The sequence below is a fragment of the Pleurodeles waltl genome, chromosome 3_1 (assembly GCF_031143425.1).
Source record: "Pleurodeles waltl isolate 20211129_DDA chromosome 3_1, aPleWal1.hap1.20221129, whole genome shotgun sequence".
Taxonomy (NCBI): domain Eukaryota; kingdom Metazoa; phylum Chordata; class Amphibia; order Caudata; family Salamandridae; genus Pleurodeles; species Pleurodeles waltl.
The window spans coordinates 1,530,358,688-1,530,374,933 of NC_090440.1; the positions used below are offsets into that span (position 1 = coordinate 1,530,358,688).

Here is a 16,246-nt window from a genome sequence, read left to right on the forward strand (position 1 = left end):
GCTGGCCCAACACGGCCGGCCAAATCGTCATGCACACTTATGTGCACATAGCCCTACTCCAGCCCAGCCCCGCCCCAATCCTGCTCCGAGGAAAAATAAAAAAATAATACCATTACGTTATTATCATTTTATTTTTCCCTTTCGTCTACTGCATAAAGCAGTGGGGCAATGCTACTCTGCCTTAGCGGAGGAGCTGCCACTGGTCTACAGTCTTACACAGTAGATTATTCGATTATCTGTCCAAAAGACACTGCTTCGATATAACATTTAAACAGGATTTTGTGAGTAAATCTGACAAGGTTCAGCCTGTGATCACCCCAATTTGTATGTATGCCTTTTTTCTAGGGGCCCCAAAAGCACATTTCAGATAGACAAAAGGTTTACTTTGTTTTCTTTTTCAGAACTACTTCCCAAGAAAGCAAGCCCTTTTGCCGCAGAGGTCAATCAAAATGTTAACCTGCATCAGCATTATCTTCCTCACTGTCCTTGTCATAAAGGTAATGTTAGTACTTTAAGTGGGCTGAAAACGATGGGAGTCTCTAAAGCGGATGTGGTATAACAATAATAGGTAGAAAACAAATAGGAGTATTACCTATGTGAATAAAGTTGTGTCATAATACATGTGCCATAGAATCACTTAGGGTCAATCTTCCTCTAGTCCTACTGGCTCTCCTGATTGACCTGGTGCTCTTGGTGCTCTTATGCTTCTCCGTCTTGATTCTGGATCTCACCCCACCCCCGGTGTTCCTGATTCTCCAGTTGTCTCTTCTCCTCATGGTCCACCGTTTTCTCTTCTTATTCCTCTCATTACTCATTAGTCCCTCTGGTCCAGGTCCTTTTGGTATTGAACCCAACTGATATTTGCACTTCTGGTGGTCCTAGTCATGATGGGTTTGGTTCTGCCCCTGGAAACCCTGGTTGTGGCCCTAATAGCCTTCTTGATCCTTTTAGTCCAGTCATCTTGGTCATTCTGGTGGCCCTAGTTTTGCACCTGCTTGTGGTCCATGTTCAGTAATCTTGGCTTTCATGCTGACCATGGTCCTCTGTCTTCTCCTAGTTCACCTCCTCTTCCTCCTCCTTCTGGTCCTCCTCCTTTTCCTCCCTGACCTCCTCTTCATTCTTATGGGTCTCTTTCACCTCCTGCTTGTCCTGCATCTTGGTTCTTCTGTTTTTTTGTCATTCTGATATGGTCTTTGTCATGAATATTCTCCATCAGGTCCTCCTGCTCCTCCTGGAATTCCTTCCCTTTATCCTGATCCTTCTGGCCCTGGTTCTCCTTGTCTTCCTGGTTCTCCTTTGTCTTGGTCCTGTTCTCCTTTTCCAATTCCCACTTTTCCTGATATTCCATGCCCTGGTCCTCCTGGTCTAGCTCCTCCTGGTCTTAGTCCTCCTAGTCCTGGTTATCATGGTATTTGTCCTGCTGGCCCCAGTCCTTTTGCGTTTTGTCCTCCTCAGGTTCCTTTATGAGCCTTCTGGTTCTAGTCCTTCTGGTCCTCTTGGTTGTGATTCTCCAGGTCCTGATCTTGGTCTTCCTGGTTGTTCTGTTTCGGATGTCCCTATTCTTCTGGGTGGTCCTAATTCTCATTCTTCTCCCCGTCCTCCACCTGTTTCTGATCCATCTCATCATACGCCTCCTCTGCCCAATTCTCCTCCTCCTGGTAACCTCCTCAACAAACTGGATCTTCTCTTTCTCCTCCTGTTCCTCCACTTCACCCTCTTTGTCTGCCTTCTTCCCCTCTAACCATCTTTCCCCAACCACAGTCAGCCAGGGTCGACCTCCAAGCAAGGGGAATACAAGGTCTGCCTGTGATATGTCCCTCTAGCAGTCATGTGCAGATGCGTAGAGGTTCCTGTGAGTGGCAAATGCTTGTATACACAGTCGCTGAGAGGACAGATTTACCCCACAGAAAGTGCCAATACAGGTTAAAGGAAAAAGTTTCACCCTTGAAGATGCTGATAAAGGGAAATATGAACACTTACAGCGAAGCAACCTAGAACCACAGGTGTACTCAACCCAAGGAGAAATAATTCTAATGGTGTTAATGATCATCCTACCCCTGCCTTTAAGCATGTCACTTACGTGATGGCTTCTTCTGGTTTCTGATTCTGAGAATAAGCCATCAAAAGAGTGCTCAGTAGGGATTGGTCTCGACACCCTATTTTTGGTTTAACACAGCTCAGCACAAGAAGAACCGTGTACACTTTATACACTGAGTAATGCACCATTGTGTTCATTCCATCGACTTTCCATATGGGACTGCTGTGCATGAGTAGTGTGAGATACATTATAGCTAATACTAGCTGAGAGAACTAATAAATGGAACCTGCTCTCAGCAGGCGTGGAAGCGAAAAGAACTTTAACTAAAGACACAATTCCCTGGGACACTAGTTCAGAAGAAACATAACTCGGTGAGTAGGGGGATGCTGGAGATGACACCATAATTTTGAGTGAAGAAAGGGCAGGCAGAACTAAGAGACCTTACAGTCCTAAACTCCTGCGGAGTTCATCCATCCTTCAATACATTTTTGTCAGGGACGAATGGAATGCAGAGCTGCCAGGCATGGGAAAATGGAATGCCAGCATTTGCAGCCATGAAGTGAGATGGACAGGCAATAGCAGGGACATCTACCAGAGTGAGGTGAGCTCTCATTAGCTGCGACATCTACTGAATATCTGGTGAGCCTAGATTCATAGGACAACGTTTGCTGTGGGTGTTGTCATGCTGCTGTGCTTTGCTGATGGTGGTAGGCAGTCATGAGAGCTAGGCTGTAGATTCAGATGCCTGCTGGGAAACAAGAAAAGGTGTCTAGTGACAATGCAGGGCAAGGCACAGGCGTTTCACTTCTCATTATAGGTACACAATCGAACTCTCAATGGTAGGAAGATAGCCCACATACCAGAGGGGACAACCGCTCTAGATGTTGTCATCAGTGTGTTAGACCTGGCACCTTTTGGCCTGGGTTCCCCTAACTTTTGCTTTCTGCCCTCCTGGTTTGACTGTGTGCTGAACTTCGTTTTTGCTGTGTTTAGGAGTCTGTGCACTTTTTCACTGCTGACCAGTGCTAAAGTGTATGTGCTGTGTGTCTAGAAAATGGTAACATTGGTGTTAGAAATGGGGTTTTTGGTTGGCAGATAGGTTGCCCTCTGTCCAAGCAAGAACCCTCACTCTAGTCAGGGTAAGTCACACACAATCCAAAATCAGCCTGTGCTCACCCTCCGGTAGCTTGGCACGAGCAGTCAGGCTTAACTTAGAAGGCAATGTGTAAAGCATTTGTGCAATAAATCATACAACACCATAGTATAACACCACAAAAATACACCACACAGTGTTTAGAAAAATATAGAATATTTATCTGGATAATTGTAGGTCAAAACGATCAAAGTTGCAATACGAATTTGTAAAGATATCACTGAAAAGTGATATTAAGAGTCTTTAAGTCTTTAAAAAGCAATAAAGTGTCTTTCAAGCACAGAGTACCTGGTTTCTGGTGGGAAATCTCCTCAGAGGGCCACAGGAGAAGAGATGCGTGGAAAAAGGGGTGTGTGCGTCGTTTTCCGCTCAGCACACACAGACTTGCGTCGTTCTTTTCCACGCGGGGAAGTCGGGCGTCGTTTTCCGGCGCGCAGACAGTCTCTTTTTGTGGATCGCGAGGATTACCAGATGTCCCGGGTCTGTGCGTGGGTTCTCCTGCTTATTTTCCGGCTGCGCGTCGTTCTGCGGGGCTGCGCGTCGAAGTTTCGATCTCACGGTAGGCGTCGCGTCGATTTCTCCTTGGAAGTCGGGCGGCGTTGTCCTTGCGAGGCCGTGCGTCGAAATTTTGGTCTCACGGCAGGCGTCGCGTCGATTTCTCCTTGGAAGTCGGGCGGCGTTTGTCCTTGCGAGGCCGTGCGTCAAAGTTTCGCACTCACGGTAGGCGTCGCGTCGATTTCTCCTTGGAAGTCGGGCGGCTTTGTCCTTGCGAGGTTGTGCGTCGAAGTCTCGATAGTCCCGAGTGCGTCGCGTTGATCAGCGTCGGTGTGCGGCGTTTTTCTCGCCGCGAAACAAGCTGTGCGTTGAAATTTTCGGCGCACGGAGTGTCCACGTGAAAGGAAGAAGTCTTTTTGGTCCTGAGACTTCAAGGAACAGGAGGCAAGCTCTATCCAAGCCCTTGGAGAGCACTTTCACAGCCAGACAAGAGTTCAGCAAGGCAGCAGGGCAACAGCAAGACAGCAGTCCTTTGGAGAAAGCAGACAGGTGAGTCCTTTGAGCAGCCAGGCAGTTCTTCTTGGCAGGATGTAGTTTCTGGTTCAGGTTTCTTCTCCAGCAAGTGTCTGATGAGGTAGGGCAGAGGCCCTGTTTTATACTAAGTTGTGCCTTTGAAGTGGGGGTGACTTCAAAGAGTCTCTAAGAAATGCACCCAGTTCCCTTTCAGCTCAATCCTGTCTGCCAGAGTCCCAGTAGGGGGTGTGGCAGTCCTTTGTGTGAGGGCAGGCCCTCCACCCTCCCAGCCCAGGAAGACCCATTCAAAATGCAGATGTATGCAAGTGAGGCTGAGTACCCTGTGTTTGGGGTGTGTCTGAGTGAATGCACAAGGAGCTGTCAACTAAACCTAGCCAGACGTGGATTGAAGGGCACAACAAGATTTTAGTGCAAAGAAATGCTCACTTTCTAAAAGTGGCATTTCTAGAATAGTAATATTAAATCCGACTTCACCAGTCAGCAGGATTTTGTATTACCATTCTGGCCATACTAAATATGACCTTCCTGCTCCTTTCAGATCAGTAGCTGCCGCTTCAACAGTGTATGAGGGCAGCCCCAATGTTAGCCTATGAAGGGAGCAGGCCTCACAGTAGTGTAAAAACGAATTTAGGAGTTTTACACTACCAGGACACATAACTACACAGGTACATGTCCTGCCTTTTACCTACACAGCACCCTGCTCTAGGGGATACCTAGGGCACACATTAGGGATGACTTATATGTAGAAAAAGGGGAGTTCTAGGCTTGGCAAGTACTTTTAAATGCCAAGTCGAAGTGGCAGTGAAACTGCACACACAGGCCTTGCAATGGCAGGCCTGAGACAAGGTTAAGGGGCTACTGAGGTGGGTGGCACAACCAGTGCTGCAGGCCCACTAGTAGCATTTAATCTACAGGCCCTAGGCACATGTAGTGCACTCTAATAGGGACTTACAGGTAGATTAAATAGTCAATCATGGATAAACCAATCAATAGTACAATTTACACAGAGAGCATATGCACTTTAGCACTGGTTAGCAGTGGTAAAGTGCTCAGAGGTCAAAAGCCAACAACAGCAGGTCAGAAAAAATAGGAGGAAGGAGGCAAAAAGTTTGGGGATGTCCCTGTCAAAAAGCCAGGTCCAACATGACCCCCCACCAGCCTAAAGCCAGGGGAGAACAATCACTATCCTGATGTACTTCCCTGTTTGAGGCGACAGAACAAGGACCCAGGCCCACAACAGCAGGGGCATGCTCCAGTTCTTCGCCTTCCTGACTCCCATTGGATCCCTCTGTCCATACTCTCAGGGCCCACTAAGCCCATCCATGGGGAACCTTTCTCCTTTCCTGCGGATCCCATCTGTGCAGCACCTAACCTTACTTTGCTCACAGATGTATCCCAGGAGCAGGATAGTACCCCCATGACCAACATAGTGGTGTTGCCCACTCTACCCCTGGGGTGTGACACTTGTCCCCTCCCCAGGGATAACTCTGTCCACCCGGACAGCAAGCCATAGTGATTACTGACAGCTGCCAGGGATGAGAGCCAGGCCCCAGGCCTCTCAAAGCTCTCCAACCACTGTGGCTGTGGAGAGTGGGGGGCGGTAGCCCCAGGTGCTGGGCACCCTTGAACCACTCTCCCTTCCACCAGGTCAGGGATGACAGCCTGAACCTGGTCCTCCCCTCTGGGGCTTTGTACCCTCCCTCCTGGAGCGGTACCCCCAGAGTTCAACATGGCCAGGGGGCTTACAGAAGTCGCCCTGTACCATTCCTCCACCAGTGCAGGGCTGTTAACCTGCCACTGGCCCTCCAACCTGGGGTCTGTACCTTCAGGTTGGACTAGGGCCCGGGGTGAGGCTTCCCTCCCCCTGCCCTCCCTTCTGGGGTCCAGCACCCTCCAACTAGGAGTGGCCTCCTCAGAAGACAACATGGTAGGGGCACTGTTATCAGTAGCCCCTCCCTCCAGGTCCGGGGGGACACCCTGAACCTGGTCTTCCAGCCCAGGGTCTGTACCCTCAGACTGGATCACCGCCTGGCAAACCAGGACTTCCTGGGAGGCATACCTACCCCCCACCAGGTCAGAGTTTAACCTCTGCACCTGCCCATTCAACTCAGAGTCACCACCCTGAAGTTGAACAATTGCCTGGCACGCCAGGACTTCCTGGAGGGCACACTGACCCTCCACCAGGTCAGAGTTTAACCTCTGCACCTGACCATTCAACTCAGAGTCACCACCCTGAAGTTGAACAATTGCCTGGCACACCAGGACTTCCTGGAGGGCACACTGACCCTCCACCAGGTCAGATTTTAACCTCTGCACCTGACCATTCAACTCAGAGTCACCACCCTGAAGTTGAACAATTGCCTGGCGCACCAGGACTTTCTGGGAGGCACACCTACCTCCCACCAGGTCAGAGTTTAACCTCTGAGCCTGGTTCCCCAACCCAGGGTCATCACCCTGAGGTTGGGCAATTGCCTGGCACGCCAGGACTTTCTGGGGGGCACACCTACCCCCCACCAGGTCAGAGTTTAACCTCTGAACCTGGTCATCCAACCCAGAGTCAACACCCTGAGGTTGGACAATTGCCTGGCACAGCAGGGCTTCTTGGGAGGCACACCTACCTCCCACCAGGTCAGAGTTTAACCTCTGAACCTGGGTATCCAACCCAGAGTCAGCACTCTGAGGTTGAACAATTGCCTGGCACGCCAGGACTTCCGGGAGGGCACACTGACCCTCCACCAGGTCAGAGTTTAACCTCTGAACTGGGCCATTCAACTCAGAGTTACCACCCTGAAGTAGAACAATCGCCTGGCACGCCAGGACTTCCTGGAGGGCACACTGACCCTCCACCAGGTCAGAGTTTAACCTCTGAACCTGGTCCTCCAACCTAGGGTCACCATCCTGAGGTTGGACAACTGCCTGGTACACCAGGGCTTTCTGGGGGGCACACCTACCCCCCACCAGGTCAGAGGTTAACCTCTGAACCTGGATATCCAACCCAGAGTCACCACCCTGAGGTTGAACCATTGCCTGGCAGGCCAGGACTTTCAGGGAGGCACACCTACCTCCCACCAGGTCAGAGTTTAACCTCTGAGCCTGGTTCTCCAACCCAGGGTCACCACCCTGAGGTTGAACCATTGCCTGGTATACCAGGACTTTCTGGGGGGCACACCTACCCCCCACCAGGTCAGAGTTTGACCTCTGAACCGGGTTAGCCAACCCAGAGTCACCACCCTGAGGTTGGGCAATTGCCTGGCACCCCAGGACTTTCTGGGAGGCACACCTACCTCCCACCAGGTCAGAGTTTAACCTCTGAACCTGGCCATCCAACCCAGAGTCGACACCCTGAGGTTGGACAACTGCCTGGCACGCCAGGACTTTCTGGGGGGCACACCTACCCCCCACCAGGTCAGAGTTTGACCTCTTCACCTGGTAAGCCAACCCAGAGTCACCACCCTGAGGTTGAGCCATTGCCTGGCATTCCAGGACTTTCTGGGGGGCACATCTACCCCCCACCAGGTCAAAGTTTAACCTCTGAACCCGGCTATCCAACCCAGAGTCACCACCCTGAGGTTGAATCTTTGCCTGGCATGCCAGGACTTCCTGGGGGGCACTCTCACCCCCCACAAGGGACACGTCGTCCCCAAGGGCCACACAAGAGTCTGGTTGGCGCAGGTCTCCCGACCTCTGCCCATCCGGCAGAGTCTGGGTTTCCCCCAAACCAGAAACGGTCTCACCTGGGTCATTCCTGGGGGGCTCTGCTCTCAGAGCTGACCCCTGACTTTCAAGATCCTCCACTGGGGTCTGCCACCCCCTCTCAACCCTATGTCTGGACTTCTGCACCCCTTCACTAGGAGTGGTACTGCCAGACACCAGAACTGTTGGGATGCTGTCCACAGTCATCCCCCCAAGTTCTTCTGACACTGCGGGGCTTCCCTCAAAAGGTGGCCCTACGGTACAGGTTAGGCTCTGAGACCTACCTGGGACACTACAATCCTCTCCCACCTCACTTGGTCGGGAACCACCTAGACCACTCCCTTCAGGAGCACCCCCAAATGCCTCTTCAGACTCTCTGGTACTCACCCAAAAGTCTGCCTCCACTGTAAGTTCCCTGGGGTCAGAGAACTCACACTCCACCTGGTGTTGGCGTAGCTCTGGAAAATAAGGACCAGACATATGCTCTCCAGCAATTACATCACTCTGCCCTTCACATGTATTAACCACAGTACCCTTCACCCAACCACCTAGTAACTCAGCCTTGGAAAAGCACTCTACATCATCCTCTTGAGACTGGTGAGACAGTTTCTGTCTGTCCCTGACACTCAACCCAAACTCTTCTGGGATGTCTCTACACTCTATATCCAGGACGTCCACCAGGGGGGAACCCTTTTCTCTGTCACTCTCTGCTAGAGTCAGTAAAGTGTCCCTCCCCCCAGTAGGAATATGACTCCCTGTGCCAGTTCCCCAATTCTTCTCAGGGACCCTGTGCATAACGGGAACTACCTCATACCCTTGAACTGCCTGGGGTGTGTCAACTCCCTTCTTCAAGTTGGGCACCACATCTCTGGGCTTGTGCCCTTCTTCAGCAGTACTAGATGCAAGATTTTTGCTGCCACCATCTGAACTGGACTCAGCCCTTCCGGCCTCCAGTTTCAGCTCTTTACAGCTCAGCTCTTGAGCTGCAATCTTTTCTTCTTCCAGGGCTAAGAGACTTGCTGCCTCAGCCCTTTCAATAAACTCATCTAGCTCTTCCATCCACCGTGCTTGAGCCATGAGCCATTCTTTTTTCACTGGGTCTCTTTCCTCATCTGAGTCGTCCTCCTCCTCCTCTGAGGGGTACTTAGTCATTTGGTTTCTTGCTGCCTCTCTCTCTGCCCATCTGTCTTCCTCCCAGACTATGTAGGCATGTAGCATCTGTGCTTTAGTAGATCTCTTTGCTACAGGAAGGCCACATTCTCTGCAAAGCTTCCTTAGGTCAGCCTTAGTGAGGTGGTCAGTAGGCAAAAAGAATAAGTAGGTAAGCGATCCCATTCTGATAGGATCTTACCAGCGAAAACCAAAATCCAAAGTCCAAAATATCAATAGTATATCCAGGAGGACATCAGAGACCAAAAGTCAAAAGAGATGAAAAATCAAGTTGACCTTCAACTGTGGGTAGGTAGTGAAATACTTAGCTACTGTATGTCACTGCACAAACACAAGTCCTATCCTCACCGCTGATCACCAATGTTAGAAATGGGGTTTTTGGTTGGCAGATAGGTTGCCCTCTGTCCAAGCAAGAACCCTCACTCTAGTCAGGGTAAGTCACACACAATCCAAAATCAGCCTGTGCTCACCCTCCGGTAGCTTGGCACGAGCAGTCAGGCTTAACTTAGAAGGCAATGTGTAAAGCATTTGTGCAATAAATCATACAACACCATAGTATAACACCACAAAAATACACCACACAGTGTTTAGAAAAATATAGAATATTTATCTGGATAATTGTAGGTCAAAACGATCAAAGTTGCAATACGAATTTGTAAAGATATCACTGAAAAGTGATATTAAGAGTCTTTAAGTCTTTAAAAAGAAATAAAGTGTCTTTCAAGCACAGAGTACCTGGTTTCTGGTGGGAAATCTCCTCAGAGGGCCACAGGAGAAGAGATGCGTGGAAAAAGGGGTGTGTGCGTCGTTTTCCGCTCAGCACACACAGACTTGCGTCGTTCTTTTCCACGCGGGGAAGTCGGGCGTCGTTTTCCGGCGCGCAGACAGTCTCTTTTTGTGGATCGCGAGGATTACCAGATGTCCCGGGTCTGTGCGTGGGTTCTCCTGCTTATTTTCCGGCTGCGCGTCGTTCTGCGGGGCTGCGCGTCGAAGTTTCGATCTCACGGTAGGCGTCGCGTCGATTTCTCCTTGGAAGTCGGGCGGCGTTGTCCTTGCGAGGCCGTGCGTCGAAATTTTGGTCTCACGGCAGGCGTCGCGTCGATTTCTCCTTGGAAGTCGGGCGGCGTTTGTCCTTGCGAGGCCGTGCGTCAAAGTTTCGCACTCACGGTAGGCGTCGCGTCGATTTCTCCTTGGAAGTCGGGCGGCTTTGTCCTTGCGAGGTTGTGCGTCGAAGTCTCGATCGTCCCGAGGGCGTCGCGTTGATCAGCGTCGGTGTGCGGCGTTTTTCTCGCCGCGAAACAAGCTGTGCGTCGAAATTTTCGGCGCACGGAGTGTCCACGTGAAAGGAAGAAGTCTTTTTGGTCCTGAGACTTCAAGGAACAGGAGGCAAGCTCTATCCAAGCCGTTGGAGAGCACTTTCACAGCCAGACAAGAGTTCAGCAAGGCAGCAGGGCAACAGCAAGACAGCAGTCCTTTGGAGAAAGCAGACAGGTGAGTCCTTTGAGCAGCCAGGCAGTTCTTCTTGGCAGGATGTAGTTTCTGGTTCAGGTTTCTTCTCCAGCAAGTGTCTGATGAGGTAGGGCAGAGGCCCTGTTTTATACTAAGTTGTGCCTTTGAAGTGGGGGTGACTTCAAAGAGTCTCTAAGAAATGCACCCAGTTCCCTTTCAGCTCAATCCTGTCTGCCAGAGTCCCAGTAGGGGGTGTGGCAGTCCTTTGTGTGAGGGCAGGCCCTCCACCCTCCCAGCCCAGGAAGACCCATTCAAAATGCAGATGTATGCAAGTGAGGCTGAGTACCCTGTGTTTGGGGTGTGTCTGAGTGAATGCACAAGGAGCTGTCAACTAAACCTAGCCAGACGTGGATTGAAGGGCACAACAAGATTTTAGTGCAAAGAAATGCTCACTTTCTAAAAGTGGCATTTCTAGAATAGTAATATTAAATCCGACTTCACCAGTCAGCAGGATTTTGTATTACCATTCTGGCCATACTAAATATGACCTTCCTGCTCCTTTCAGATCAGTAGCTGCCGCTTCAACAGTGTATGAGGGCAGCCCCAATGTTAGCCTATGAAGGGAGCAGGCCTCACAGTAGTGTAAAAACGAATTTAGGAGTTTTACACTACCAGGACACATAACTACACAGGTACATGTCCTGCCTTTTACCTACACAGCACCCTGCTCTAGGGGATACCTAGGGCACACATTAGGGATGACTTATATGTAGAAAAAGGGGAGTTCTAGGCTTGGCAAGTACTTTTAAATGCCAAGTCGAAGTGGCAGTGAAACTGCACACACAGGCCTTGCAATGGCAGGCCTGAGACAAGGTTAAGGGGCTACTGAGGTGGGTGGCACAACCAGTGCTGCAGGCCCACTAGTAGCATTTAATCTACAGGCCCTAGGCACATGTAGTGCACTCTAATAGGGACTTACAGGTAGATTAAATAGTCAATCATGGATAAACCAATCAATAGTACAATTTACACAGAGAGCATATGCACTTTAGCACTGGTTAGCAGTGGTAAAGTGCTCAGAGGTCAAAAGCCAACAACAGCAGGTCAGAAAAAATAGGAGGAAGGAGGCAAAAAGTTTGGGGATGTCCCTGTCAAAAAGCCAGGTCCAACAATTGGCTTCTCCATGACTGGCATATTTGGTTTACCAGTACGTCCCTAGTAAAGTATGCTGTGTATGCTCAGGGCCTGTAAGTCAAATGCTACTAGTAGGCCTGCAGCACTGGCTGTGCCACCCTCAACAGTGCAACCGCGGCTGCTGCAAATCTCAAGAGGAGGAGTGGGGGGGACGGGGATGGATGAAATAAAATAATAATAATAATAAAAAAGTACCTGTTCCTGCTGCCGCCGCCTGCCTCGCTCCTCTCCCAATAGTGATGGTATCCCAGCAGTTCCTGGGACACCGGCACAAGCTCCCCATGCAATTCTGGTTCTGATCTCATACTATGCCTAGCATGAGAGCAGTGCCAGGATTGGTATGAGGGGTTTGATCTGCCGCTCAGACAGTGCATTGGAGTCTGTGCAGTTTCTCCAACCTGGCTGTGCAACACAGTAGGTTTGGAGAAATCTAAGTGTGCATGTTAGTTTGGCTGGCCTAAGACGGCCGGCCAAACTGACATGCGCACTCAGTGCACTCACTCCACTCCTCCTCTTCCCCCCTCACATGGCCCAGCCCCGCCACTCCCTGCACATGCTGGCTGGGCCAGCAGCTAAAAAATAAAACAATATTAAAATATTGTTTTATTTTTCAGCTGCTGGCTCTTAGCTAGTGGGGCAACTCTCCTTCACCATTGCGAAGGAACTGCCCCTGCTAGAATAGCCTTTCAAACATGTCTCAGGCCTGCCATCTCAGAGCCTGTGTGTGCAGTTTAAACTGCCATCTCAGCCTGGAGAGTGTAACCTCTTGCCAGACCCAAATCTTCCATTTTATTACATGTAAATTACCCCTAAGGTAGGCCTTGGTTAGCCCCAAGGATAGGGTGCAGTACATGTAAAAGTTGGACATGTACTTTTGAGTTTAACATGTCCAGATAGTGAAAAACTCTTTCATTTGTTTTTCACTATTGCAAGGACTATCTTTCCCATAGGCTAATGTTGGGGTTACCTTGAATCCGCTTGTAAGTGTAATTTCCAATTGGCAAAAGATGGAAAAAGTGAGTTTGGTGTCTCTGGACTCACAATTTAAAAATGCATCTTTTGGTATAGTGCGATAAATTGGAGTTCTGAAAATGCCGCTTTTAGAAAGATGCCATTTTCTTACTTTAATCATTCTGTGCCAATAGCCTGTCTCTGAATACACATTTGGGTTTATGTGACAGCTACATTTGTGCATTTTCTCCAGACAGCCACAAACAGGAAGGGCTGGGTATGACAGATAGTCATCCTGGGCTGCTAGAGTGGCGGTAGTTCATGTGAGAGTGAAGCTCACACTGCTGCTTTTTGTGCTGCAGTTCTTCACAATACTATGCATGGTTTGCACTATTACTGCATGTTTTGTACCATTTTTGTGCAGAAAGGAAACTTGTACTGATGTTGTCTGAGTTGTGCCTTTTTAGGTTGAGCACACAAGTGCTCTGTCGTGTTGTAATCTAACTGGGCTTTTAACCACGCCCACCGTACAACCATGACTATCACTCATTCTTGGTCTTGCCTTTCAAAAATCCTTTGCTATCATTGGTAAATGGTTTACATTTGTCCCTTCTTGGGGCAGTTTTGTTACCACCTTGGCCATTGACCCTGTTACATGGATAATTGCACTTTTGCTGATACGTTTGACTGAGAGCCATCTTTTTCCTTTTGTGTGTCTCTTTTGCGCTCATGGCGGCTGTGGAGCTTTGAATTGGCTCGCTTATGTCAACTGTTTTACTTTTCATTTTCAATGTATGTCCCAAAAAAAGTCCAGTTAGGAATTTACAAGGCTAATAGCTCCAACTCGAGCAAACGCGAGACCCATTGCATTGCAAATGCTTGTTTGTTATCGTGGCTATGCATATTTTCAAACAGATGTAGGCTGTGCTTGATGAAAAGTGATAAATAAATCAAACTTTTATAGAAAAAAGTAAACAAAACAATATATGGTTATGACACTGCATCGTGCATGATAGACAGTGCAAGAAATCTATACAAACAATCAAGTAGGGGAGAGCCGCCATTAGTACTCTTTAGCGGTTACAGCTGGAAATTGTGAGCTCTCTCTGCATGAAAGCAACTGAGGTTAGAAGTCCCCATAATAATAGTTTTTCCTTTTCCTTTAAGTCAGTAAAAGCGGTCTGTTTTGAGAGGATATAGATTACAAAAAACGAAAGTCTCAGCCGCTTGATATATCCGTATATCACGTAGGCTGGTTTCGAGATTACGCACACCGGCAGTGCTCTGTCATGCTCAGCTACAGATGTGCGCATCGTAGAACGCTGCGCTCGTGCACTCGCCAGGTGCAGCCAGTCAGTCAGGCAGATGCAGAGAGGCACGAGGCTCTCCCTTCCCTCCTGCAACCCCGTGCTGTAGAAGACAGCGAAAGTGACCTTCATTTCCAAGGTCCTTTGAGGCTTTTGGCTGCTTCAGATTCCTCACTGTGGCCAGTGTGATTGTGTAGGGCACAAGGGCGAGCTCAGGTAACCGTGTTGGGATGTTGGCTGAACACTGTGGTTCCCAAAGTGACAGAACTGCGAGTGCCATCCTTACCTTGGCATTGAACCGAGGGGCTGCAAATGAGGTTTTCCTTGGCATATGGGCTGTTTGGTCATACCTGGCCATGCTGCACCAAGAGCAGCATGAATCACAGCAGTGTGCGAGTAGAAGGCCAGGTCATAGAGCTAATGACGGACCAGTCTCAGAGAATCTAGAATATTCCCGCAACCTGCTCCTGTCTTCGACAGGCACACATGACTTCACGGGAGAGGCACTCTTAAGCCCTCAAAATAATATGCTATGCAGTTGTTTTTTGCATAGCACATGCTTTGTATTAGCGCTGATGTCTCTTAGAGCTGTGGCTCCAGTGGAATGTGTGTGTCCCCGTTGCTCCGGTCTGTTTAGAATAAGTGTTGTAATGCAGCTAATGGCAGCCAATGAAAATGTGTTGCCACATGGCTCTGAGGGGTATGAGAGCCAGATTTGATTATTGACTGTGTGGTAAAAGTACACAGTATTCTGTATGTGTTTCTGTATTCACTGAATGTGAGATTTGTGTGTATGGTTGTCAGACCAGTTTTCCAGGGTCCACGTGAATCAAGGGCAGTTATGGTCGCCAGTGTCCTTGAAAACACAGTAGCCAGATACTTCTTTGAGCTCACATAACTGCCAAGTATCTCCTCTTTCAGCTTTGACTTCTGGGGTTGTTAGGTTGAACAGTCAAGGCTTACCCTTTGAGGGTAATGTGAAGCAGAACGCATAGTTCAGCTACCACAAGTATAATTGTTCAAGCAGCTTCATTCTTTTTGAGAGAAAAGTGACACTTTTACTCCCACTAAGAACATATGAATAGCGACTCTAAGAAGTTTTATTTCAAAATCATTTCAGTGACTGGAGCTCTTGAAGATACTCTGTACAACAAGCTTAATCTAGTGTCTGAGTGCACGTCTAGAAATCAATGTTTTGCGACCTTAGGGCCAGATGTAGGAAAGGATTTGCGCCTCGCAAATGGCAAAAAACGCCGTTTGCAAGGCGCAAAAGCCTCTCCGCGATGCAGAAATGCATTTTGCGAGTCGGATCCGACTCGCAAAATGCATTTCCGACTCGCAAATAGGAAGGGGTGTTCCCTTCCTATTTGCGGCTCGCAACGCTATGCAATTTCATTTCCGACCGCGAAAGCGGTCGCAAATGAAATCGCAGTTACCATCCATTTGAAATAGATGGTAACCCAGTCGCAAACGGGAAGGGGTCCCCATGGGACCCCTTCCCCTTTGTGAATGGAAACAAATATATTTTTTCAGAGCAGGCAGTGGTCCAATGCTCTGAAAAAAACCGAAACTAAAGGTTTCGGTATTTTTTTCCAAGTGCTTTAAGGAAAACGGGCTGCAGATGGAAAAAAAAAACTGCTTTATTAAAAAGCAGTCACGGACATGGTGGTCTGCTGTCTCCAGCAGGCCACCATCCCCGTGAGTGCCCATACTCGCAATGGGGTCGCAAACTTCTACCCACCTCATTAATATTAATGAGGTGGGTCTTTGCGACCCCATTGCGAGTTGCAGAAGGTGTCTGAGACACCTTTCTGCATAGCAAATTGCGACTTGCAATTTGCGAGTCGCTCGGACTCGCAAATTGCAAGTTGCAATTTGCTTCTTTCCTACATCTGGCCCCTAATTCGGGTGCAAAACATTGAAAAATGACTGACTCCTGAGTTGAGTTGGTAATGCAGTTGCAAAAAAAAGATGCCCCTTTTGGATCCCATTTTCCTCTGCAACTCTGGGTTTTCTGGGAGTTGTGCAATTTTACCTTGGCGCTAACCATTGTGCTATGCCATAGATATGAGTCAGTAGTGTCTTGAGAGAGATTTGTACATGGTAGAAACCATCTGTATAAATTTCCGTATGAAGCTCAAAAGTAAGGCCCATAATGCATATATTACACATGTCATATGTAGGACATCACACGATATTATGCATGTCCCTTGTTTGCACACAAAAGTTGATCTGCACTGCAATTTTCACCACTTTCCTTCA

The 16,246-nt window shown here is 48.9% G+C and overlaps 1 protein-coding gene across 2 annotated transcripts in view; it reads left to right on the forward strand.

The window, feature by feature from the left end:
• LAPTM5 (lysosomal protein transmembrane 5) overlaps window positions 1-16,246 on the forward strand; it is a 123,855-nt gene that overhangs the window by 77,817 nt on the left and 29,792 nt on the right. For both annotated transcript variants that reach the window (XM_069225122.1, XM_069225123.1), the window contains exon 6: window positions 402-497. In XM_069225122.1, coding sequence (XP_069081223.1) covers window positions 402-497 — 96 coding nt within the window. The remainder of the gene's footprint in view (window positions 1-401; window positions 498-16,246) is intronic.